Source organism: Agelaius phoeniceus, chromosome 9, assembly GCF_051311805.1.
Source record: "Agelaius phoeniceus isolate bAgePho1 chromosome 9, bAgePho1.hap1, whole genome shotgun sequence".
Lineage (NCBI taxonomy): Eukaryota > Metazoa > Chordata > Aves > Passeriformes > Icteridae > Agelaius > Agelaius phoeniceus.
Genome location: NC_135273.1, coordinates 25,577,023 through 25,604,768, shown reverse-complemented (window position 1 = coordinate 25,604,768; position 27,746 = coordinate 25,577,023). Strand labels below are relative to the sequence as shown.

The following is a 27,746-nucleotide window of genomic DNA, read 5'->3' as shown; positions in this document are numbered from 1 at the left end:
CCACAAGCCAAACTAAAAAAAAAAAAAAAAATCAACCCAGAATGACTTGAGATGGGGTATTTTAAATAAAATTGTACAAAGAAAACTTGAACAGGTCTTTTTAAAGCCTGGATTACATAATGCTCCATTAAACACTGATGTGTCAGAGTTGACTGTGTACTTGATTTTTTTGGTGTAAATTACAAATTAAGGCACCCTCACCATTCAGCTGAAATTCTCAAGGTGGCAACATTGAAAAAAATTTAAGCATATGGAGAAGCTAAATATGAAGTTTCCCTGCCGATGACCTTAAAACAAGCTCATGTTAAACCATTCACAAAAATAAACACTGAAGTCACAGCTTCAAAATAGCACAAAACATCCAGTGGATCTTGTTTGTTACCTAACCACGCAGGAGAACTCTTGCCAGTTTACATCCCAGGCAATTTTTCACCAAGAGATAGTGAGTAAAATGCAGAAGTTTGAATAAAAATTGAATTTCAGAATTTGAATTAAATTTAGAATAAAAAGAATTTAAATTAAAAAAAAAAAATTAAATTCCTGCGACTTCAGGACACTCCTCTCTGTAGGTGGACAGGAATGGAAGATCCATGATCAGGGCTCCTTCTGATCTCCTGTGTTCCCAGTGGCCTCCCCCCTGCCCTTGGCCAAGGGGGCACCTTGGCCCCACTCCCCACAGCTGTGGGGTCAAAGCAGGAGCCCCCCAGGACAGGGATGAGCCAGAGCCCCGAGACCCCAGTGCCAGTGTGACCCCTGGCAGCCAGGGGCAGGAGGTGGGCACGTGCCAGCCCTCCAACAACAGCACCACGGAGTCTGTGAACCCTGAACGGTGCTGGAGCTGCCAGGCGAGCCTGCTGGCATCACCAGCATGGGCCATGAGGATACAGAAAAAGCCCAAGGTGTAACTCAAACATTTGTTAATTGCTACCAAATCACTCTTTCTGTCCCTTTATAATTAGCATATTTATCCTTAGAAATGCACACACAACAAGAACTGCACAGCTCCCCAAGAATATCATCTACTAACACCCTTCAAACCTGACCAAGTGGGATAAGAGATTTTTGCTCATTCAAGGTCCTCTGTCTGCAGCTGTTCCACATGGCAAATTCCCATTTCAGTAAATTGGTGCTCTGCTCCCAGAACAGATGCAAAATCACCCTCACAGTGAGAATATACAATGTAGCCTGATTTCAAGAACAAAGTACCATTTTAAGCCTTCATAATTCTGTATTCAAATTATTCTTTTTGATTGCAGTGGGAATTCCACAACCCTTGTAAAAAATTTGCTTTTTTACTAGTTAGAGGACAATTACAGTATATCAGTACTGTATTTTTCTATATGTGTACATTCTGGCTGTTATTTCTGAGCACTGTTATAGGGAACAGACAGAAAAACACCTGCATCCCACTCACTATGGCACTGTGACATAGACACACTCAGTCTACCCAGGTAGAGATACAACAGATAAGAGTCAAACCTAAATGTTTCCCTCCATTAATGACAAACTTATCAGTATAAAAGTGATCCTGAACAAGTTGCTGCTTGCAGTGTCCAAGGTCCTTACAAAACTAAACAAAGTACTACAACTAATCGCCCTTTAAATTTTAAAATTTATCTTTTGCTATATGAGAATCAATGTCTTGTATGTGTCTTTTGGTGTTGCACCATTCAAAGTACCCACCATAAAAAGGATGTTTATTTCCCAGAGAATGTGCCAGTGCCTGAAACTTGTACAGGCAACAAAACCCTCAAACGCACGGGAGCCAAGGGACTCCCAGAGATAATGCTGCTTCCCTATGGGAGGATAACACAAGGAAAGGGATAAAAGAATTTCACTCTGCTGGAAAGAAGTCAAAAAGTCAACATTTTGGCTTGCTGAGTTAACAGGAGAAAGCTTGGGTGAAAAACTTCTAACCATTAGCCAGGCAGCATTATCAGAATCACAGGAAATAAATGAGAATTTGGCAAAGATGATAGGAAAGATCCTGAAAGTCAAAAAAAAAAAAAACCCAAAAATGCAGCTCTTAAGAGATATCTCCTGCCAATTTTTTAAAATGTAACCCACAGTTTACAAAACCAGTCTGTTTAAAGAGGTTAGCTACTAAATTTATCAGCCAATTTAAAAATGCTCATATATATAAAATCTTCTCTGCTATTTTACAGCATTTTTGTTCAGTTTGAATATTCTGACTATGAGAAACACTTAAATAATTGAGTGACATAATTCCCTTAACAGCTCATGACATTTCTAAGACAGACCAAAAAAACTCATCTGCTTTGAGGAAAAAAGAAAAAAAAAAATCTGTGTAGTATTATGATGGAAGTAGAAAAAGACATCAATTTTCCACAATAAATGAATCATAATATTTAATTTAGGCATGCCCTACAAAAACAAAGAAGGGAAATGAATGATCACTGAACCATACACAACTGAATGGGAAAAATCACCAGTATTGTATAAAAAAGTGAAAATCTTGGAAATATTCTTCTGATGATAAGCAGAATTTGACCAATCTTTAAATTCATAAATTTCCATTTTTAAGCCAGGCACATGTGACTTGGCAACTTTTTTTTTTCTGCTTTTATTGGGACTTAGCAGATTAAGTCCCAAATACTTGAGGAAATCTTCTGTCCTCGACACTTTTTTTTTTTTGTGTTAGAGTTCTCTATACATTTAGGTGTTCAGATTAGAATTTGGGCAGATGAGTGCCCAAGTGATACAAGTGTATCTCAGATACACCTTTTGTGTGCCATACACAGTACCATAGGAGTAAATTAGGCCACAAGTAGCCCAAAATGGAAACCTGCTCTTCTGTTTAAAAGATTGCTGAAATAATTTGGGGTCTGGCGGATACGTGTGTTAAAATCCTCATCTTTAGGAAGATATTGCAGTATTCCTTCTACATATCACTCTTTTTTATTGGCCTCCATGGCTAAATAATAATAATACTAATAAGTGATCTGGCTTTCTTTTCTGATATTCTTCTCAATACATTCAAGATGGCCTCGCATAATAGCAGAAGTTCAGGAGTATAAAAGTGTACAACAGCTGTAGAGCAGGTTCAGGTGGCTATCATAGTCCATTTCATCCTTCAGTAATTAAACTTAATTCTTAAAACTACTAATTCTTAAAACTACTAGCCCTTCCTCTCTCTCAATTAACAGCACAATAGAGCTATTGTCAAATATTGTAGCTGGAGTACCCAAAATAAAGGAATGCTTCTGGTATATCGGGGAATATAGGACTTTCATATGTAAAAAACTCAACAAAATGAAACAATAATCCTTACATGATTAGAAAATAGAATATTGAAATTTTTTCTTATCTATGGAAAGACCAAAATGTTGCTTCTTTTATCTACATATTTCTATTTATGATTACCCCGGACTAGTAGAAAACCCACCAGCTGCGAGGGATGCAGTCCAACTGGAGGAACTGCATTCTACACCTGAATGTTTTGGGGTTTTTTTTCCCTAATGCTCCCTCCCTGAAGCAGAAGGTTGTTCTGGCAGGTGACTTACCGGCAGTGTTTGTGGGATCCCGTCAAGGTTTCGATCACAAAGCATTCCCCCTCGTTGAGACAATATGCAAGGTCCTTGTCTTTGCATGGCTTAAAGTGCTCCGAGCGCTCCGTGGAATACGTCGTGGTGTCTGAGGAGAGAACAGGCAAAGCAAAGAAAGGCTGTGAGGATAAACACTGGCTGTTCCTGCAGCACATGGGAAATTAATTTGATCACACTGGGCTCAGTGACATCAAACACACTCTAAAAGAAATGGAAAGCACAGGGCATGCCAACCTCCCTTTGACCGCAGCATTATTTGCATTCAGGTCTCTTAAAAGATTCACCAGAAACACCTGCAGAAAAACAAACCAGACTGCAGCAAAGTTGGAGTATGATCTCAACCACTTCTCAACCACAACCAATTTCCAAGGTTTCCCTGCTCAAATGTAAAGACACCTACTTTGTGTCCTTTCACCAAAACAATATTTTCATATTACTACACCAAAGCATGGTTTGAAATGAGATACAATTTTTTTTTCATCAAAACCAAACAAAAGTAATTAATACAATGTAAATTAAAAGGAAAAAAACCAACAAAAAAAACCAACAAAAACCCACTACAATGAAAGAGGGAAAAAAAAAAGCCAAACACCCAAGGGTCAATGCTAATTTGAATCACCAGTCACAAAAAACAGCCTAAAACTCAAACACAAGCAATGTACCACTGATTGTGCCATTTCCCACAGATTATCTGTATGTGTATGTAAGTGCACCCCCAAAACATAGTTAAAGGCTTGACTGCAGCTAGAACTGTTGGCTGCACCTTTGGAATATTTAGTTATATAATTAGATTTGGAATAGACTGACAGTAGTATGTCAGGGTGAACTATCATTCCTATCTTCTAATAAAACTCTTTAACCTTTCCAATCCAGTTGGATTAATCAACAATAAAGCGAAATTTTCAGAGGAAGATGCCTGACTGACACATATTTTAATATTCTTCACTATGACAAGGTTTTGTCTAACCAAATGTGATTTTCAAAGTAGATTATTATCTCCACGGACCCACGGTTGAATCTTGATATTCAATCTTAATTCACAAAGTTTAAATTCCTAATCACTTTGCAGGACCTGATATACACTGAAATGGTAAGAGAACATTTCATTGTATATCATACAGCCTATCACAAAATATTACTTTGACTGCTGTCAAACCAATGAAGCAGCGCTCAACAGCCACAGATCCTCACAAACTCAAGAGTTATAACAACACTTTAACTTGGTTTTGCTCATAACTGAATATAAGGTAAATATCTGCCAAACTAACACCGAAGTTGAAAACCAAAATACTGAACCTGCAACAATATACCTGTAACTACAGTTCTGCAACAAAATTCAGATAATCCCAAAAAATTGTCAAAGTAACTTTTTTTGTTCTCAGTATATTTTTACTAAAGCACCTCTCTAAGTTCTCCTTATATGCAGACTAAATGATAGAAAATAAATAACGATAATAGAACACATTTGAAAACAATAAGAAAATCCACACCCTATTCTTTGTATGCAACACTTCTTTTTTTTCCTCTCCAGAGAGAAAATGTTGTAGTTTAGTGTTTTCAGTGGAGAGAAAAAATATCCTGCGAATAAGCTCTAACAGTCTTTCCTCAAATGTTTTTACAGATTCAGAACAAAAGGCTGTGCCACTGTCCCCAGTAGCAGCACTTACAAAAAAGATGCAGGCTAAATAGAAACTATGTTTTTAATGTTTGCAAGCAAACCCTGAACTGAAATGTATCAAGTTGAATTTTTGAGACAATACGAGATGTTTATAAATGCAAACATCTCTAAGACTAGCATCTCACTGTTGGCATTTCAAGATTGATGAGCTTTAATGTAAAAAAAACCATCCTCACATAGAAAAAATGTAGCCCAGTTACTTTTTAAGGTCAGTTTTACCCAGGAGCACTAAAATGACCATTTAAAACTTGATTAGGCAAAAAATAACTATAAACCTGAGTAACCAGTTCTATTTCTACCCCTTTTAAATATGGAAAACTGAAGGTAACATTATCTGAAAGCACTCCTGGCAATTACAAAAGCTAAGTAAAACTGTTGGATGAGCAGAAACAGCTTGATCCAGCTTTAGGGAACAGAACACTTGCATTTGTGAGCCTGCTCTGAGGAAGCAATCTGTGCAAACACCTTCATGAAGGTGCACAATGCACAGAGCAAAGGCATCTGAGGTGCTCCCAAAGGACAGGAGCAAACGAGGGGGATCCAGCGTGGCTGGGGCAGTGACGCAGGGAATTCTCAGAGCACAGCTTTGATGTGCAGGAGCCTCCTCTTGTACCATCATTAAACCAACAGCACCTTGACAAGGTCAGCATTTTAAAGTTTGAGATGAAATAGATTCTTTAGAAGTTTTGTTCTGCTTTATTTTAATTATTCCTCTGTTTAATATTAGTCAACTCTTGTGTTTTATTTATAAACAGAGGTAAACGGCAATACTTGATTTTCTCCACTTGGACACAATCTCAAGCTTTTCTTTTGTCTTTGTCCCTCACCTTTCAAATTAAGAACAGTTGTGGGTAACAATGATGCTGGCAGCTCCTTATGGCAGCCTTGGATTGCACTCCTAATGTTGAAAAGTACTCAAGAATTGGTAACTTTTTTCTTTTTTTAATAAATAATCCCACTAAAAGTCACTTTTCAGTTTCAGAGTCTTTTCTGGTTTGGAGTATTTGTACAACTCTAAGCAGGTTGATGCAGGTGGACTCTTCACAGAGTGTGCACAGATGCCTGGCTGCAGAGATCAGGTGTCTGAGCTCAAAGGTCACTGAATGATATCCTGGATTTCACTGGAGCTGCTGGAGAGAACTCACTTATCCCATACATGAGTTTCATAAAAGTTACAATCCTGATGTTGTTTTATGTTGCATTCACAAACTCTGCTACAGCCTCATTAAATATTGATAAAAACAAAACCTGAAAGCTGGTTCTAAACGTAACTACAGAAAGTACAAAACAAGAGAAAACACTGTAGAGACTACACAGTTTTCCTGATTCTTTATCTAATAAATAATAAATCCTATTGTCTCTTGTTTTATTTTACTCCTAACAAAACACTGAATTGACTTTTCCATGGTGGATCTGTCCTTCATAGCTTCAGAAGCCTGGTAATTAAACACCATTCTATTGTGAAGTTTGACTTTTTAATGATTTTTTTAAAAGAACTAATAAAACCTAGGCATTCAAAAAATTGAATAATACAGCTTCCTAATTTATTTTTAGTCTTTGAATGTGGTAATAGTCCCAAATGTTTCTAAGTAACAAAGGGGAATTTCTTTTAAGTATTCAGATGTCCCTGAATTCAGTGCATATTCCTTAAGGTATTTTTTCATTTTTTTAATTGCCATGTGTCCAGGTGTTCCTGCAAAAGCAGCAGGGGATATTGATTTCTGCTGGAATCTTTCCAGCTAAGTTGGAATAAAAAATTTCTAGGCACTCTTGTTCTTATTTTTCTTGCCTTACTATATCAGCAAAGGTTTACACATGATTCCCATACTGCAAAAACTGATCTATCACTGCCAACCCTCAGTTACCACTGTGTAACCAGAATTTCATTCACATTTCAAGATCTTTTCTAAACATAGAGTTGGTTTCTTAAAACATTCAGTCTTTGGGACTATTGAAAAAAATCAGTAGGAAGTTCACAGATATTTTATTTTGTTTAGGTCTAAAACAGTCTAAAAAACTGTTTGTGAAATGGTATTCTTGCCTCATCAATGTATGTCATCATATTTATACCAGCACAGGATGGCTCATTATAGCTGATTTTTGAGTGAACTTCAAGGCATGATATGGTGAACTAGAAATGCTCTTTGCTCCTTCAAGGCTACCACTTTCAGTGTTTCCAGTATTATGCCCTGATGCTGCTAAATCTGTAAACTGCCAGGGAAAAATGCAGGAAAAGAAAGAATGCAAGATGTAAAATATCCTGGGAAACAGCAGCACTCAGGGCAGCTGCTGCTGCACAGCTTGCAGGAGCAGCCATTCCCATCCATCACATCTGTCCTGCAGCATTCCAGCTTCAGAAACAGATTTTACTGGTTACACCTGAAACAAAGCAACTTTCCTATGCTAGCTGAAAAGGATGCCCACACTCCCTGGCCCTCTCACTGTGAAGATTTTTTTCCAGGCAGCCAACATTAGCTGCTGTAGGGAGAAAAATGAAAAGAGAAAAAGAGAACAAGAGATGGAAAGGCCTTGTGTAACTTTTGTGAACTACCCCAACTCTGCAGCTACAGAGTCACTGACACAGGCAAGGCAAATGCTGGGTGCATTTCCACCAAGGAATATTAAGACACAGCTCATTTTAACACCACAGCTCACACAATAAAAGACTTTAAGTGCTGCATATTTTGACTACCACTAGGTATTACCAGCTTTACAGATTCAGTATCAACATGCAAACTGGCTTTTCCCTTATCTTTTTATCCATTTATAACTGATCGTGTCCCAGAGAACCATGACTTACTGAGGCACCTAAAAAGCAAGATGCTCGTTTTAAATCCCTGATCCCATTTCTAAACACACTGCATAAAATAAGCCAGATACAGGCAACTGAACTGCCTCTGAAAATATAACTCTAGTTATCAAAAAAATACCTTCTTAAGAAACCCCAACATTTTTAACAATATATTCCTGTAGCACTACTGCATTCTATGAAGAATGCAGCATAGAAAGTCAGTTAATAGCAATAGGGAGTTAAATGTTTTATTTGGTGAAGTCAATGGCAAAATATTTACAAAAATTCAGTATAAGCAGGGTTCCCTGAAGTTCCTATAGGGTCATCTAGTGCCTCTCTCCTGATGCCTCAGAATTATCCCTGGTGTCCCTAACTAGAAAAAGTCTTGCACAAAAAAATGGAACTTACACACAGAATAGTTTAGATGTGATTTTGTTTATTCACTTCCTGAACCTAAAAAATCATAGAACCTAAATTTTTTATTCCTGGGCTTCTAGAAGTATCCTGGTTTAGGAAGGTTATTTATCAGTTTAGTGCTTCCCCTATTCCCTCTCCAGTTAGAGCCACAAAAGGCAAAGATCATAGGTCGAGATAAGAGTGATTTACTGGAAACAGCGAGGAGAAAAGAAAGGGACAGTAACAGCAACAATACTGATAACAAAATGTACAATGAGAGGGTGATTCATACATGAAATGTTCACCAAGCCCAGGGCAATGACTAAGGAGGTCAGACCCTCTGGCACCCATGTTTCCCCCTCCTTCCTTCTCACATGTGAGTCCCTTTCCCGCCCCTGGAAAACAAGAGGTGGGCAGGGAAAGAAAATACCAGGTCCTAGGAAGATATCCATTAAGGCAAAAGGAAGGGAATCCATAAATATTTAGTGTTTATTTTGATTTAGCCTTAGCTGATGGCAGCTCTTTCTTAAGTTGTTGATATTTACAAGGAAAACATTCTAGACATTGCCATTTTTAATGCAGAGATTTTGCTTTGTCAGTGCTACCTGAACACTACCTGGCCTTAGCCATGGAATAATTAAAATTTCTAGTAAAAAATGATGAGAATTAAAAAGAAAAAAAAAAAGAAAACTTCATTTTTCTAAAATAATAACAGACTTCTTGTTCTGAGCTTACTTGAACTATTTTGCATATATTAATATATTATTAAACCCAAAAGCTTAATTAAAACAGGAATTTTTTTTTTTTTTTTATCTAGAGAGGCAGTTTTGTATAAACAAGCAATAGAGTTCTGGATGTTGATTATTCAAGAAGCTACCCCTTAGCCATTTTTGTGCCAGGGAAAATTGTATTTAATCCAATCACACTTTCAAAACTTTGATTGCAGCATAATACAAAACAAAATTGTGCTACAGATATGGGACTCGTTGGAGATTTTCTATTATCCTCCAGATTCAAATGAACAAATCTGTATAATTTAGGAACAAACTGCAAACTCAGCCAATGCATCAAAACAATGCCATTTTCAGGTGTTGGCTTCCCAGCCAGACTGGCAGGAGCTGGAATTGGTACAGAGACAGCCCCAGTGTCTTCCCTTGGCATTTCCTTGTGAGGATTACATAAGAAAGCTGATGTGTATAAACTCAGCCAGCACATCCTCACAGACTGCTTTTCTCCCATCTCACCAGAGCACAGCATCACCTGCACAACTGCAGAGACAATACAGAATGCTTCCAGAAGAGATTGCAGACAGTCATCCCTCCAAAAATCACACGTGCTCCCTCATCAGCAACTCCTAAATTAATTCTTTAAGTGTGACCTTGCTGTCCATATTTTCTAAATGCTTTTGCAGTTTGAAATCACTATACACAAATACTAATACATATCTTGAAAAACGAATGGAAGCATTTTCAAGTTACTAGTGCGTTATTAGCAAATATCACGTATTACTTACTTGATGCAAATAACTCTGGAATATAAAATGATCCCTTTACTTTCATGATTAAAAAAAAAATCAAACTAAACCAAGCATTAGTTCTAAAAAAAAATGTACAAAAATATGCCCACCTAATGCTTTGTCACAACAAACTCAAAAGCAGAAAAGGAAATAATGCCAGTATCACTTTGAAATGTAATATCAGATCACATCTGTCAAAACTTAAATACTGAACCCTAAACACCACTGAAATTCATCTCTGTATGGGCAATTTGCACATCAGAGCCTGCATTCTCCTGTGCTGCTCCAACTGAGACCAGGGAAAGCTGAACAAATGGGAAATGGCTCAGGAGAGAGCCCTGTGAGGCACAAAGGGCCAGAAGTTCCATGTCTAGGAGCCAAAGAAACAGGAGTGACTAAGACTCTAAAAGGTTTTAGTGTTCAAAGTGAAGAATTGCTCTGAAATTGAGTTATGACAGTTCTGATGGGCTCTCTGGGTGCAGAGTGCTTTTATCAATCAAATGCATTCAGTTGTCCTTCAGCAGGATTTATTAACTCATCTAGAAGATGCTAATAGAGGAAATCAATGAAAAAACAGCGTATTAGAGATGGTGCCAGAAGAGTATCCATCACCCACACCAGGGTTTCTCTGTTCTTTGGCCCCTGCAGTCCCACCCATCCCAGCATACTGACACCTCTGGAGACACCAAAAGCCCTTGAGACTGGATGGCAACGCTGCACCAAAAAGGGACACCCTCGCGAGGATGTGAAAACAGCTCTACAAAATAATCTCCAATAGATGGAGAAATGGAAAAACTGGTAAATTTAGAGCATAAAAGCAAAATAGTAAATTAATTTTAAAAATAAAATATAGATTTCAAGAGGTGCAAGCAAAACATAGGAGGAGCACCCCAAACCAGAAAACTATGTAGGTTGAAAGATGCTAGAAGAAAGCAAATGTAGCACACATCTGTGACATCTGCAATCACCAGCACTCTGAAATGAAAAAACCCACCAGAAACCACCTCACGTAAAATCTAGTGAATCAACTCAAGAAGAAGAAAATACAAAAAACTAATGACCTAAATAATTCAGTACTGCTACAACCTGAGTAAAATAAGTGGTGTTAGAATTATTGTTACATGTAGTAAAAGACCCAATTAGCAGTCCTCCAAATCCTTTTACTTCTTATATCACAGCTGTCTTCTTTCTCCCTCTGCCTGTGAAACCTTGTGTGGGGGTGGGAATTTAGATGCAAGGACCAGAGGAGAGTAAGGGAATGAGAGAAACCTTAGATCTGGAAGGCAAATATTTCTGTTTAGAACATGCAGGGACTTGAGCTGGCCCAGCTCTTGTAAAAGAAAGAAATGCTAGAATTGATAGAGGAAGTCTCATGGCTAATGGCAGCTGGCAAATGTCCTCACTGAGCAGCAACACTTTTTCAGCTACAGATCTGGAACAACCTGTATTTGCACATCTTCCCACATTATGGTACAGAAAAGTTCTTCTGGAAGCAGAGCATTGTGTGATTTTATACATTTTCATGGTAATCAGCAGCAAAGGGAAAAAAAGCAGAGGCCAATGGCTCCAGAGGGCAGGGACACTGGCCTGATCCATGTTCTAAGGTTTATTGGTTTTGTGGATCATTCACCATTTCCTTAAAGCTGTGCAGGAACTACCCAGCACTACCCAGTGAAAGCACTACCCAGTGTTTTCAACATTTAATAAATCCCTTCTTATAGTCCCCACCAAGGCACTGTAGGCTTTGACAGAGATACCTAATGGAATAAAAGAATTCTTCTAGTTATATGGGGAAATACTTAACATTTTAATGTAAAAACACTAATTATCAGGAAGATATGAGTAGGTTGTTTGACTGGCAGTGATGCTCTTTCTCCAAGGAATTGAAATAGGTCAAACAATACATTGACTAGAAACAAGGGAAATAAGAAAAGCTATTTTAACGCTAAGCTTCTGCATATTTCCAAGGCATGCAATCTAAAATTTATTCATTACTTCATTTATAATTCTGACATCCTTGTTGTGTGGACATGCAAAGTCAGGCTATGAAGCATTAACATTACTCTCCACATTTCCTTTCACAAAGAAACCCATATATTCTAAATTATGCATTATTTTTTAAATCTCTTTTCCTCACTTTATTTCTTTTAATTCAGTCTTCCAGAACAGAAAGGGGAAGGGCATGACAAGGCAAAGTGTCTTTGCAACAGTTCCCTCAATCTGCACTGCTCTGTCCTTGTATATGGCTTACCTCAGAGGATTTCTCTTTTTCTCAGGTAAGGAGAACATTTCCCATCTGTTTTTGATGTGGCACTGTCAGAAGTTCACACACTGCAAATCCCCTTGTTTTTACTACCAGCACACAAAACCTGCTCAGCTTTATTGGCCAGCATTTTCCGAATGCCAGTAATTAGGTAAATCACATATAGCTTTTTAATTTACACACACACTGTTTCAGCACAGCCAAGACTCAGTCAACTGTGCTAAGGAAGAGCTGGGTAATGAGGCTCTTGGTGGGCTACCACAGCTTCAGAAATCAGACTGCAGTCAACAAAACTCAAGTTGGGCTCAGTTTGACCAGAGATGTCAAAGGTACATCTAATACCCCCACATGTGTACAAATATTCTGCAATATTTCACAGAAAAATATAAACACGATGTTTTTCTATTTCATGAATCTTTGGCCTTTGGCTCATATGCAAATCAATTTAGTTGCATCACCCTCTGATCTTCAATTTAACACAAAATTATGAGTTCAACATCCGTGATACAAATCTAAGTCATTGCCTATTAAGCGAAACAGATTTTTCTGCTAAATTCCCTGCCACTGAGGCTGTTATGTTGGTACAAAAGTTTAAAAACTGAAACTCTTAGCTGGCTGCTTATTATGAAAGAATTCACAGCCTTAGTGCAATAAGCCAGTATACACATTCTTGTTAGCAAGCAGCAAAGGGAAGAGAAGACACAGAGCTTGGGACTATAAGGAAAGAGACTTGGATGAAGACAGAGTATAATGCACCCTGAAATTTCTCTTGGGAACAGCACCACTACAGTTAATATTCTGGTGGGGCTCCTGGTTTTCACCTCAGTCTCCACAAGCCACAACACTGTAAAGTTGCATTTGGAAGCACATGAATGCTCCTACATCCAATGTGCTCCACAGTTCTAATTTTATAGCCTGTCACCATACTCAGCCTGAGCAAAGTATCACAGGGTCTCACATGTGATCAACTAAGTGCTTGATTATTGAGTTTCAGGAGATGTAATTATTAGTTAAAATCAGCATTTCCCATTTCAGTGCATTTAATTCATTAATTTCAGTGTTAAATTCCTATGGTGGAGGTGCTTTAGAGCATGGCTCACTGGCAGGTAAGGGGAAACACGCACACAGCTCTTTTAAATAATGCTACCAAGAAGATTATGAAGCATCAGAAACTTAATTAACACCAAAGCTAGCCACCTAAAGGAAGTCTAACCTACGTGCCTTCCACATTTAATAATCCCTTGAGCAGTTATATTCTTCCACAACCATCAAGAGAGTACATATAATTCAGTCTTTTAACAGTGACAGCAAACTAGCAAATTAGTGAATTATTGTCCCTCTTGTCTACATCTTTAAAGTTCTTCCAACTCCTTCTGAGACCTGAGCACCAGAAGCACACAAAGCACTCAAGCCTTAGCATCTGAATTTATTCAATGACTTATTAAAAACAAAATAAAAAAATCTAACACCCCACCATCTACTCCTTTTCTAACAATTCCCTCCCTGCTGCACACACAGAGCCCACAGCATTGCACACACACATCAAGGCAAAACAGCCCTAACTGCTGCTGAGTTCTGGTTACCATCAGCCACACAAGTTCTCTCACTGCCAGGCACCTGTGGGCTCACCCAGTGGCACCCTGAGGTGCATCTCATCAGCTGCCAGAGCTTTTTGGGGTCACGGGCATTTCTGGACACGGCAGAGTTCACCCTTAATCATTTCTGAGTGACTGAAGCATTACTGCAGGCAAGCAGAGTGCTGGGCAGTAAACACACTCTGCCTTTTTCAGTAGAATCTGCTTGTTTTGGTGTGAGTTGTGGTGCTCTGGTTCTACATAACTGAATTAACCTGTATTGTGGATCCTTCAACAAAATAGTTGCTAAAGCTATGATTAACCACATTCCAATAAGTACTTAACTCCACGGGAAGTCACGAAAAAGAAATACATCCCTGAGAACTAAGACTAACTAGAATTTTTAAGTTCTCAAAAACACTCAGGTCAATTTTATATTCATTAATGACTAAACAGATTTTGTAGGTCTTATGCTCTGCCGTCCCACCTTTAAACTTCTTTTAGGAAAATTATGATATATTCTTTTAAATCAGAGCTTACAAAAAACCAAACCAAATCAAAGCAATGCACAAAAACCTACCAACACTCTAATTTTATATACCTGAGAACGCAGTGTAATTGTAGGACAAATAAATTCAATTCAGTTCTCCCCTCCAATGCTGCACAAACTCAAAAAACACGAGGTCTGCAGGGTGGGCTTCTAGCAGTGTAAATTCAATGCTACACAAACCTCAGTCTTCCTTCACACTTCAAGTTACAACAAAAACAGCATGACAGAACAAAGCCACCACTACTTGACTGTCAGAAAGGATAAAGGAAATGTTAAAATAGCATCAACAAATTTGCACTGTAGCAACGTTTTATGATACTTGCAATTTTCCCCTATTCCGCATTAGGAAAGGAGAAGAATGAAACATCTGTAGCAGCTTTTCTTCTTGCTCTGAGAAGCTTTAAGATGCATTCTCACTCTTCAGTCCTCTCCACTCTGCAATTAATTGATTTAGATAATACAGACTAAGTACAATTGTAGCATTCATCCTGCAACAAAACTAGCCTTGAAATAGAAAAGAGAAGTATTGCTTTGCTTTCCTACACTCCTGAATCAAATCAAATCCCTGTTAACCTAGGTTATCTACATTGTTAGCTAGCAGAGAACATGAAATTTCACATACTGAAGTTGCATCCCTGTTTCATTACTCAGATTAAGCCAATATATAATTGAAACTGAAATTTCTCCTACCTTTACCCATGAGAAATTTGGACAACATCACAAGCACTTTGTTCTCACTGTACCGGTGTGATGGTCGCAGAGCAGTCAGCTTTGCACTGCTAAACAAAACAGCTTGAGGTTCAACAAATCAGCAGTGTTGGCATCTGATATAGCTCAACTAAGGGGGAGGAGAGTCATTGTGAGATGTCACTGACAACTCCATTTCCACTTCTGTGCAAATTAAATGTAGGCTGGGGCACAGAAATGGAACATAATTAGACATAAAAAGTAGGACTGCAGGCTCTGGTTGACTGAAGATACCAGTACAGGAAAGAAAAAGCCAATTAAACCAGTAGTTTAACTCACAAACTGCAGCATTAATAATCCTAATAGAACTACAGAACAACAACCACTGAAGTCCAGTTCTGGAAATGCAACACTGAGCACCTCCAATGGCAGCCTAATTCCATTGTAAAATCTCTCCATTGGAAAATGCATCATATACACACTGCTCTAGTGCCACCACATTGGAGAAAAACATATACAAGCAACAGATGTGATCACTGAAATATGAGAATACAATATGAGCAATTAACAATTGGGTGAGAGAAGATAACAGGAAAACTACATTATCCTCTTTTGATGGCTTCTAATTTTTAAAGCTGCTATATCTAACAACTGAATAACCGTTCTAACTTAGACCACTTATACATCTCTCAACCTGCTAACCAGAAAAATAAGCAGTATTTCACAATCATGATTGTGTTAGGCCACTTTTAATGACATTTTATAACTAGTAGGGGATTTATTGTCTACTCAGAAGCTGCCCACTAGGCAGCAAACTTATCACTACTGCAGCTGCCTCTGAATTTGTCATGTTACAAAGCTGACTCAGACAGCGATTTTGTGCCAGAAGATCTTTGGCAGCAGCAGCAAAAATCCTAGTAATATCCTCTGGAAAGCACAACTGCTACTCTTGGAAGGGTGGAAAAGACCAAGAAAAAATCAGCTGATAAATCAGATAAGCCAGTTTCAAAATGCTTCAGTAATCATTGTCAGAAGTTCACACGAGATGAACCCTCTCACTAATCAACTCTTCTAACAGCATCCCAATTCACATTTGTGGAAAGAAGTCCAGGCAGAAATACTCTTCACAGTATTTTGCTCCCTCCTCTTCCAAAGAATTGTTAACTTTAGACTTTGTTTCTCCAGTCATGTTGCCTTTTAAATTATTCCCCTGTAATATTGTCCAGGTCACAACAACTGGTACATATATACTTAAATATGTGAGGCTTTAAATAATGGGTAAGGTGTGTTCAAACAGTGGTTCTTGACACAAATAGTTCACCCAGTTATCCAGGCTCAAATTCAGGGCTTAACTGGGAGAGCCAAGACACAACTCTCTGCTCACACTGAGATATATTTGCTTCTTAGCCATCCTAAGAAAACACAAAGATCATTTCCTCTACAATCTACCCCACTGCTCTCCTAGGTAAATCCTCCCAGATCAAAGATTGCTTTATTGGTACAATTTCTGACCAAGGATACCAGGAAAGGAAGTGGAATGAGAGCCTAAGTAAAAAAAAAAAAAAAAAAAAAAAAAAAAAAAAAAAAAAAAAAGGAAGAATCAATCAATCAATCAGATGCTTCAGCCTAATTTCCCCAAATATAAATGACATAGGCTAGCAGGTTGTAAAAGCATCAAAAAATACAAGGCAGGAGAAGGAAAGTGAAAAAGACAACTAACAAACAAAAATGCTGGAAATTCAGAATGTCAAGAAAGCACTTCAAAAAAACCTGCTTACACAAACAGCTAACAGGTCCCTTCAGGAAAAACACTGAGAACTAAGGAAAAAAAAAATCACATAAGACTACATTTTACATAGCTGATGTAAACTTGGATGAACCCAGGGCTGAAGAAGTATCACTCATTAAACAGTGGGATATATCAAGTTGGTAAATAGCAGGTACGTAGTTAATTATCCAGTATTTATTTACATATTTTATCCATTCATTTCACAAATCAGTTGAAATTTTTACTTAATCTGCTTCCTACTGGGGTATAAGCACACCAATGCTTCATCTCCAGTTAGACCAATATTAAACCAAGGCTACTGGCATCACTTTCTAAAAAGGGTAAAGTCCCCAACATCTAGCCAAACATCTAAGCCTGGTTTGGAAGTGCTCATTCAGATTGAAATGACAAGGTAGTTCATTTTGAATCTGGGAATTTTTTTTCTTCTTCTTTAAAAGAGTTATTTTTACATTGCTTCAGCTTTCAGTTTGTTTTTGCCAACAGTAAATTTAGACTGACTGCTCTAAAAAGCAGTGGGAAATGTGTGATGGTTTGGACCTAATTAAAACCTGAGCAAAAGCATGGAAAAATTGGGGGCAGGGGAAAGCACACCATCAGAAGTTCTGTACCATGCAGAGAAAGTGGAAATCTTTGGCTTCAGTCATGGTTAGGCTGAATTAGCTATCTTTTTCATAGGGAAAAGCTTCATAAATGAAAAGGTTATTTAAACAGATCCCATGCCAGCCCCTGGAATAGGCACTGGCACATATGAGAAAGACATACACCCACATCTAGGAGAAGGAGAGAGTCAGAATTGCTTTCCTTAAAGCTGATCTCATCTTTGCTGCAACAGCCTCTGTGGGGCACTGGAGGTTGGAGTGAGCTAGAACAAGCTAGAACAATTTTCAGACTATCTAGTTTGCATAAGCAATAAGGTTGGCATCTGGTGGCTCTAAAAATAAATATAACTCAAAAAAAAAAATCAGTCCTGAGATGGTAGAATTAATGCTTCACATCCCTTTGGCAGCTTGTATCTCTCCTTTTGCCAGCTACTCTATTTTCTTGCTGTTCTCTCCAGTTGAGTATGCTTCATGGTTATTCAGAAGATTTATGTATTTTCTTATGCTACTGCCTTAGTAATGTCAAACATGCAAGATGATACTTTCTGCTAGCTAATTCTCTTCTCACTAGATGACAAGGACTTCAAAGACAGAACAAACATCTTGAGTCTTTATAACCCAACTTCCCACTTGCGCACACACTGCATGCAGAGTTTGTCTGAGGCGGCAACTTGATAGCAAAGCAAGACACAGAGCACATCAGTTCTGCTCATCTTGTCCATGCAGATGAGCTGCTGGAGCTCAGCATCACACAAAGGCAGCAGCACACCCTGCCACACACTTCATCATAAGGCTTGCAGGCTTATCTCTGAGCACCCACGAGATACGGATATTGCCGGAAATCTCAGCATGTTTTTGTGGTATATCACAGTTCAAATCAGAAGGAAGTGGCTTTTGAGAACTGAGATCTGTACCACACCTGAACTGACAATTAGAAATGAAAAACTTGGAGAATCACCAAGAGCCAGTTTCCTGGGCAAACCAGGACTTTCAGACATCCACTGTGGCTGGATAAAGTCTCAGCTGGCATCAGCCAAGCCCAAAGATCTGTTCCACACACCACGGCTACTTCAATCAATATCTGTATAGTGCTAATATTGGGCATGTTCCAAGAAACAAATACATGTCCCCAAATCCATGTATTGTATCCATGATTATCCTAACATGGCCAATTAGTGCTGCTAATGATTGTTTCAGAAAATAAGCAGATCCCTGATGCTGCATTTTTCCATGCCAGCACAACTGCAGATGCATCACGAGGCCGTGGGTCTGAGAAACCTCACTTGACACACTCAGAGACTGCAGTGCCCTTCCACAGGCAGCAGTGCACTGGAACCACTGCTGGTGATTTTCCCAGGCTCTCATTCCATCACAGCATTATCAAACAGATGTGAGACTTCTGAGGAGAGTGAACAACCAGGCAAACAGCTGAGAGCTTGTACATTTATAAAACTTTGGCTGAAATTCAGCCTTCCAACAGCTGCAGCCATGTTCATGACATTTTGGGAAAAAAATGAACTTCACTCCTATAAAGATTTTGCTTTTGTGTGCAAGTTTTTGCTGCCCTATTTTCGGATTCAGGAAGGATTCAACACTTCACATCTCTCTCTCTGAGGGTAAAGTTAATTTTTAATGAATTGTAATTAAGAACTGAAGCCCCACCCTCTGTCCACCCCCACAGAGCTCATAACTCCAGCAGCCATCTCTTCTATTTCTTTCTCTCCCTCTTCAGCACTGGAGGCAGAATGTACAGAGAGTGGGACCCTCCCATCTCTTCACAAAATTAGACAGATGAATACACTGGGAGCACACCAGGAAGCAATTCAGATTATGGCATTATTTCAAAAGCTGTGTACTTTGAACATTCCTTGAAATGCCAGAAGAAATCTGAGGATCTGTAATCTTTTCACTTTTCGTATCTGGGACACGTTTTACATAGGGAGAACTTTCAGGGTTCTGAGCTATCCTAAAAATCAGAGTATAGCAAAAACCAGGACAGAATCTGCCCTAAAACCAAGAACAGTTACAAGTCTCACTTCGTAGATGTTAATATTCTCCATATTGCTGTGAGCTATAGCTGATATTATTTGTCTAGCATCAGAGCTATGCACAGTGCTTCACAAAATGCAGGAAATGGAGATTTACTCCTAGGAAATTTGTCTCCTGAGTTTTAAGGAAAAACACACCATCTAAAGGGTCACAAACTACAGAACTACTAAGGCAACCTTCCTCTCTGATTGGTACTCAAGTTTCCTTACAGATGGTTTTCAATAAAGGCTTTAAGGCTGAGAATTAGATATGCAGTCATTGCAAACATCTAGGCTTTTAGTACAGTGTTCATAATTATGACATAGCAATGATTTTGAGAAAAATAACACCAAAACAACAACTTGGCCCCACATCCCTTTTTTTTCCCTGCAGATCCACAAAAAGACTTATAAACTACTTCTCCTCCTTAGCTTTTCATTCCAGCACTTCCATGCTGCTTTGATCCGGGCTTGTTGACAGACATGTACCTCCCAATCCCATTCTGAGCTAGGTGTCTAATTTTGCAGATATACTTCATTGCTTTATGCTCATTACCGTGTCTCTTCCTCATATAATTATGGCATCCAGGAGTCTGTACACACACAAACACTGTTTAGTTTCACCAGGACAGAGGCCAGAGCTAATAATATGCATGGGTTGTTGGCAGCAGTGAAAAAAATGTGGGCTGGTGAGTGCTCCTATCTGTGTCTGATTGGTTATGGAACCAGGCAGGTGCCACCAGGGATAACTTTTGATGATTATATGCAGGATTTGTGCTTGATAAGATGATGTCATTAATCTTACAATCTCATCATTCACCTGGTTTTAAATCAAAATGCAGTCCTGTACATGTATGCATGCATGTGGCTATGTAGATGCACTTCGGCTTGCTTGTTTATAAAAGTATCAGTTGTTTGGTGAAAGATTCATGAGGTGGATTGCTGGTAAACAACTTTGGCATCTCATCTCAGTTTTATCTAGGGAGAGGCTATAACATGAAAAAGACTAAGAAATTCTTCTGTGCTTCAGCAAGTATCTTAAACCTCTAACATAGAGCAGCTCCCTGCCCCTGGAGCTTTGGGTACCCCTGGTGACATTGGTATTGCAACAACCAAGAGTTCACTTGGACAGAGGCTCTGGAAGAAACAGTACAGCTACTTCATTATTTTCAAACCCAGCAATAACCATGGGATGTTAAAGGCTTCAGCACATTAGTTACTGATCTTAAATCTTTTTAATGATATGAAATATTTTAAGATCCACTGTTTGTCACAGATAAAATAGTCTCTGTGTTTATTTTCTGTGATCTAAAGCATCATATTCAAGCACAGCTTATAAAGCACTGTTGATAGCAGTTAAGATTCTTGACTCATTCCAGTTTAAGCAGAGGATGCAAACCTCCCCTAGGTTAGCACTATAGAAAGTTTTATTCCACTAGATACAAGTTTCATTAGATATTCAGTGGGGGAAAAGCATCTTGAATAAATCTCTCTATCAAAACAACTCTTTGGCCTCATGGCTGATACCCTACAGGACTATGAAAGGAATGGAAAACATAAAGAGAAAAAAATCCCTCTATTCAGCCCAAGTCCATTAAGAAAAGCATGAATATAAATATAATTTTTCTGCCTTCTCCATCTTCACTTTGCCCGGCTTCTATGGAAAGCCTTCAAAATGGTAAAGATGGAATATCATCTCTTAACATACCTTTTACAGAGGCTTCTGTCTCTCCAAACTCAAAGGCATAGGAAAAAACCAAGCAGGGGTGGGGGAGAAGAAAGTGCAGCCTATTTTTGAAGAGCAGTTTTCCAAAAGCACCCTCACTGCTCAAACAGCATCACTTTTGAACAGGCACAGCACTGACAGTGGCTTCTGGCAACCCCCAGCACAGGTAATATGAAATCACAGCAAAAGCAGTTGTCTGGGCTTTTTTCCCTTTCTTGAGGAAACTACACAGAGACAAACCTTGTCCTGAAAAAAGGCAATCTAACACAAAATAAAGGTTAAAATTATTAACCTTTAACAGAAATAGAAGTAAGCCACAGAGAAATGGAGTGACCCACTGGGTGGGACACACACCATTTACAGCAGAGCCAGGAAATAAACCAAGTACACTTGAATCATTCTACATCCACTGTCTGAAATGTAACTTTCATTTTTACCAAAGTTTTCACAAATGAGGATATGCACCCAAAACACCAGACTTAAATGCAGTCAGCAGCTTATAAAGTGCAAATGTAATGAATCAGCGATTTCTCATTCCAAATGACAAAGTCACAGAATCCAGGTTGGAAGGGACCTTGGGAGGTTGCTAGTGCAGCAACCTTCTCAAAGCTGGGTCAAACACTGAATTTAGATTGAGTTGCTCAAGGCTTTGTGTTGAGAAGCCTAGAAAACCTCCAAGGACCTGTGTCTTCAACATGAAATTTAAATGAAATATGTCAAGAAGAAAATATCCTGAAGAGATATCCTATCACTCACCTTTTGAAGAAAGCAAGCATGAGAATTCTGATCATAAATAATGCTATTTCATATTACCTCTTAAAAGAGAGGTGTGCAGCAAGTGAGGGCAAGCAGAGGCCAAAAAGGCAACACAGAACTTCAAATTATAAATCCAACCTGTCTTCAGGTCTGAATTTTTTTTAATTCAAATTTCATTTAATGACAAACTGTGTTTAAAACACAAAAACAACCACACATCCTCCAACAAAAAGGTTCAAACCAACAGGCTCTTGGACAGAGACAGATGCTCTGTGTAAGCGTGCACATGAGTACCTCTTGTCCTTTATGTCCCAAAACCCCTTTAGGATACTTGTACAACATAAGGTTTTCCAACCATTCTCTTTGGAAGCATCTGGGAAAGCAACTTGCCAAAATAATAACAAGGGTGCAGAGTACTGTAAGGAAATTACTATGAAAAAATAGTTTATTTAACTCAAAATACTTTAAGCCTATCTATGCTCATTTAATATATTCATGATGATGTACTCTGTAATATTTTGTGAGGCAAAGTTTTTCTACTACAAGACCTGCAGCCATATTCTTTCCTCCCTTCTATTAAAAAAAAAAAAAAGCTATTTTAAGAAACTTCTCTTCCAAGAACAGTCTTGAAATAACTCACTCTAATGGTGGTGGACTGTAAATCTTAAAACAAATGACACATTTATTTCTGACAACACTCTCTAGCAATCATTGTCATTTATGTCTTTTAAAGAGCACGTGATGTTGCCTGTGTAAACATGATTTTTTCCCTCTGATTGGTTTCAATAAAGTAATTTTTCCTGGCAGAACATTTGAATTACCATACATTGAAAAGCAGAATGTCTTATACACATCTGGTTTGGATTTGTGAAGTGGGTTGTTGTTCATACATTTTCAGCTGTGTGGAATAAAATTGTGTTGATGAAGCAGTAAATATTTTTTTATTGAACAAAATGAAAGATGAATTCCGAGAACAGTCCACTGTTAATTACTACAGGTACTCTGCCAAATATTTACTTCAAAAATCATCAACAAACCAAGCTAACAGAGCAGAATAGACACTTGCACAGTGAGCCATGGGGTTCAAGCACAGAGCCCAGCTCAAACAGCTTTTTCAGTTACCATCTGCAACAGGAACCTCATCCTGCTTTTTTTGGCTTCTGTCAGTCTAGCCTTTAGGCACCTGAGATGAATCCATCCCTGGTATCCTTTGGACATGCCCTGGAAGGTGTGCTGACTAGCATGGCCTCTGCTGAGGCCCCAGTTCACAGAGTCTCAAAATGGCTCTGCCAGACCCCTGGGTAAGAAGTGCTCTGCAGTTCAGTCAGAGGCAAGGCAAAACAACCAGTGCAGCCAGTAAACCCCACCTGCCCACAAACCTCCACCTTTAGCTCAATAAAAAAATAACAAATTTAATCAGAAGATATGCAACAAGGTTATATGATAATAAAAGAGATGGGTGGGGAAAAATAACCAAACCAAAAAACCCTCAGATTCTTAAATTCTTTTCAGCAAGCCAAAAAAGGAACATTTTGTTGCTTCTTCTCTTAACCATGCCAGCTGGCATGCTATCTTCTCCAGACAATGCAGAAGCCCTGGTTTCCTTTTTTGTATCTCTCAGTTATCCATCTTCACATTCTGCAGATCACAGAGATCAGAATCTCTCCCAGAGACTGGCCTCACTGCTGAGCTTTTTAAGACTGCTGCTCATCAGTCTAGCCTGGATTTGAAGTGCTGATTCATCAGCATGTGCTTACCTCAAGGGGTCTGGCAATGACACTTGTTACACAGAGCAATTCACTTGGGTCAGGCTGGGAGAGCTCACAGTTCACTCTTTAATAAAGCATCACACCTACAGACAGGTTACCTGCACGAACAGGACAGCTGATTCCACACACCCAGACCTTGGACTGCAGCAGCAGCAGGCAAATGTTTCTGCCTCCTCCACTGGCATGGATGACAAGAGGCTGTCAGCCTCTCCAAAATCCCCAGCGTGAGCCCCCCCGAGTGTCCCCTCAAATCCAGGGCACAATACTTGGAGAATTACCCACTGTGTGAAAAACATTCACTTGGAAAGCTGCTGAACAGAGGTTAATATTTAGGAACTTAGGTCTGCACATGTTCATTTAAATGTTCTCATTTTAAAAATAAAATCACATGACATTCTATTCCAATGCATCTGTAGAGTCAGTGATTCATCTAATCAGTTTGCTCTTGTGAAGTCTGATTTACTGAGTCTCTCCAAGTACAAATAGCTCTTAAATTGTTTTACTGAATAATTTCATGGCAGTTACATGAGGATGAGTTGAAAATTTTTTCTCCTGTTCAAAGGCAGAGCTCCTCAAAGTGTCATTTGTGTTAGGCCATGACCTAACTTTCATTGATCCACCACCAACATTGAAATCTTAACCCTGAAAGATCTCTGGATTTGGGGAAATGGTGAGTTAATGCTGGCTTTCTGGGAAAGGGATGAAGAAAAATCTGTATCAGTGTTCCTAAAAATAGCTAGCTAGTTCCTGACCTAGCATTCTGCCTTTGCACAACCAGCGTTCAGGGAAGGTCTTGAACAACAAAATATAATTAAGCTATATTAGTATTCATATTCATTCATTTACTGCTTTGATGCTGTCACCTCCTCATCAGTTTGCTGCCTGTAGATTTAGGCCTTCAAGGCTTGCAGGTCTGCAGCATCTCCACCCAGACCATTCACAGGTTTGAAGACTCAGGGGAAGACTGGAACAGACTCAACTGTTCCAGGGCTGGGTCCAGCCTACAGATGATGCCTCTGCCTGCTCCCACTGCAGTGAGCTCTAAACTAATTAGTACATGATCTGCTGGCATCTTCTACTCTCAGAAGCATGAAGCTCTCCTCAGCTAAGTGTGAAACTATTTACTCAGTTCTCAGGTTACTGCAGCCTGTGATGAGCGGCTGTGGTTAACAGCGAGCTGTAAATGCAAGCTAGTTAAATTCATTCCTGTTCTCAGCCGAAGTGGGAAGATGGCAGGACTGATTTCAATCAGGATTTTTAGATGCAGGCTGTTTACATGACATACCTAGAATTTCTAATGGCAACCCAGCCTTTTAGCATACAGCCCTCCTTCCCTTCTCATCAAGAGTTTTCATGCAAAAAAGATTAAAAAGAGCAGGGACTGTGCAAGGTTTGTGATTTATTCAAGGCTCTGCAGAGTGAGAAGTGCAGTTATTTCATGTAACACCCAGCCATCGGATTAGTGGGGTTAGGATCCCACATTTCAGCATGAAATCCATTCATGAATTATGTTCTTTATGTTTGGTTAGAAACTACAAGAGGAAAAATCCCACAACACTGCTGGGGGGAAGTAAAATTGGCCATGGAAATACATTTAAAAGCTTCCCAGCCTGTCTCAGTCTTCAAGAATATATATTCTGCAAGACTGTACCCATAATGCAAAGGAGTCCTTGGCCTTAATAGTAAATTAATGTCAAGGCATCAGAATGACTTGAATGCATTTTATTCTAACTAGGGTTTAAATGGCAAGTAAATAGTAGGGCCTGCCCTTATTTTAATGGACCAATTACATAATGGACATCTTTCAACTTCACATTCCAACAACTATGGCTTCTTCCAGTAATAACAGAATTTTCATGCAAAATATTTTAAAAACTCACTTTTCCAGAAATTTAATTACTCCTTATGAAATAAAAGCAATAAACTAATACCAACCAACATTTAATGACACGTCAGACAATTGTGTCAGTCCATAATAGAAGCCCATGTCTGCAGGGAAGTGATACACAGTTCAAACTTGCTGGTTTAGCATAATAGCCTAACAAAATGCTATGTGTCAAAAATCACTGATTTATCTTGTTTGGATTTTTTGAGAAGTTGATATCTTAGAACAATTTTTGTACTTTGTTTCATATTTGAGCAATTCAGATAAACTATCAGTCTTCCTATGAAAGGAACACTTAAAAACATTATGCAAAAAACAACATAGCCCACGAGCACAGGCAGCAACCCAGATAACATTTTTTGAAATCTACAATGTCAATTGGCATTATGCCAACAGTTGAAAATAACGTCCACAGTTCCAAGTCAGTCAATGTACAAAGGTAGATTTTGGAAAGCACCCAGGATACCTAAATTTTACTGCCACTACTCAAAAGAGGATTTTTTTCCCTTTTAAAAGGCCTGTACCAAGTCTTCATTACAAAGTAAGTGAATTTAGAAGTCAAATTCTCTCACTACACATGACTGAACTTGCAAATTTTTTAGTAACCAAAACCTGGTCCAAAAAAGGATTCAGGCATATCTTTTTAATGGTTAAGCCCTTCATAATGATCCTTTCCTAGGAGCTGCATACATGACTGAACACAAAGCAGAATTCTGTACCACCTACTCAGAAACAGCAAACATCCAAGCAGCTCCTTCTCCTTCACGCTGCAAGGAAGATTGCCAAAACACCAATGTGTTGAGCTGAAAGTCTTCCAAGCTTCTTTTGAGCTTATTTAGACTGTTTTAGAACCATTTTAGAGGTGAGATGAAATTCCAGCCAGCCAGGATTGCAGATCTGTGTTCCTGACCCTGGCTACAGGCGTCCCTGACAGAGTCAGGAGCTGGCAGCCAGGCTGGTGTCACTGCAGGGCACCTGGGGGCCACTGTCACTGCTCCCACAGCAGCCTGGCTGGGCACAGCCATGGCCACAGAGCCCCTGCTGCTCTCTAACCCTGCAGCAGCCATCCTGGGCAGGCTCCACACTCCTGCTGAGTGCACACACAGGGCTCCGGCTGCACAGCATCACGGTGCCCTGGGCAAAACAAAGCAGCATGAGATAGATCAAATCAGGAACCCAAGTCCCATGAAATCCAGACACTACCTGTAGCCTCAAATGCCCCTTCAGGAACATAGAACAAGCGCTGTAATAATTCTATACCTCTTAAAAATACAGATTTGCACAGGAGGACTCTCACTGACTTAATTCTGAACCCTCATCTGAAGGTTTCTTCACATTAGTCAAATAACTTCATTGGGATCTAAGATTCACTGTTCACATCCTTTAACTCAACTGAAGTTACATATAAATCAGCTAGGGAAGTATCATTAAGGCCTCTCTTTTGTCTTAAGAAACTTTTTATACAAAAAGCGAATTTATGAAAGCAGAGTCATGGCTTCCTGACATGTACTGTCAAAACCAAAATTAATAAACCAAGAAATTGCTGAAGAGTTATGTAAAAAAAAAAATAATTCAGACTGTACTAGTCACTCCAAAAACATTTAGTGTCTGGACATGTAATATGGTAATACTTCATTAGTTGCTTCAGAAGAAGACAAGATAGAAGGCTGGTTAAAGAAATTACAAACCTATTTTCAAAAGGAATTAATAATTTTTTTCCCAGAGTTTTCCCACTTGTAAAACCAAATACTACTTTGATTTACTACTTAGTTTTAAGCCGGTCTGTCCCCGGATTTTGCTACTTCATTGGGCTACTCAAAATATATCTGATGACTGTAAAATTTACCTGTTTGCAAAATACTCATCTACACATGTTTCAGCCTCCTTCTCCAGTGTCACAGCACACGTTGCAGTTGAGATGGGCACAATACACAGAATATCATCATACAATTTCAGAATGCTTCAACCCATACAGAGTAACATCATTCCACTCCAGAAGACTGCAAGCATCTGCCCTTCTTGTTCTTCAGCCCAGCCTTTTATCCCCTCCTGTTGATGCACTGCACCTGTGTGCCCTCTGTTCCCTTTGGTGGTTGGTCAGTGCCCCTGGGCACCCCATGGCTCAGTAGCTCCAACAGGATTCACCTGCTGCTCACACCTGTAGCCCATTGGGA

The 27,746-nt window shown here is 39.0% G+C and overlaps 1 protein-coding gene across 3 annotated transcripts in view; it reads right to left on the bottom strand.

Annotated features, from left to right (window-relative positions):
- Positions 1 to 27,746, bottom strand: part of NRG3 (neuregulin 3) — a 393,136-nt gene that overhangs the window by 202,372 nt on the left and 163,018 nt on the right. For all 3 annotated transcript variants that reach the window (XM_077183308.1, XM_077183307.1, XM_054637248.2), the window contains exon 2: positions 3,525 to 3,654. In XM_077183308.1, coding sequence (XP_077039423.1) covers positions 3,525 to 3,654 — 130 coding nt within the window. The remainder of the gene's footprint in view (positions 1 to 3,524; positions 3,655 to 27,746) is intronic.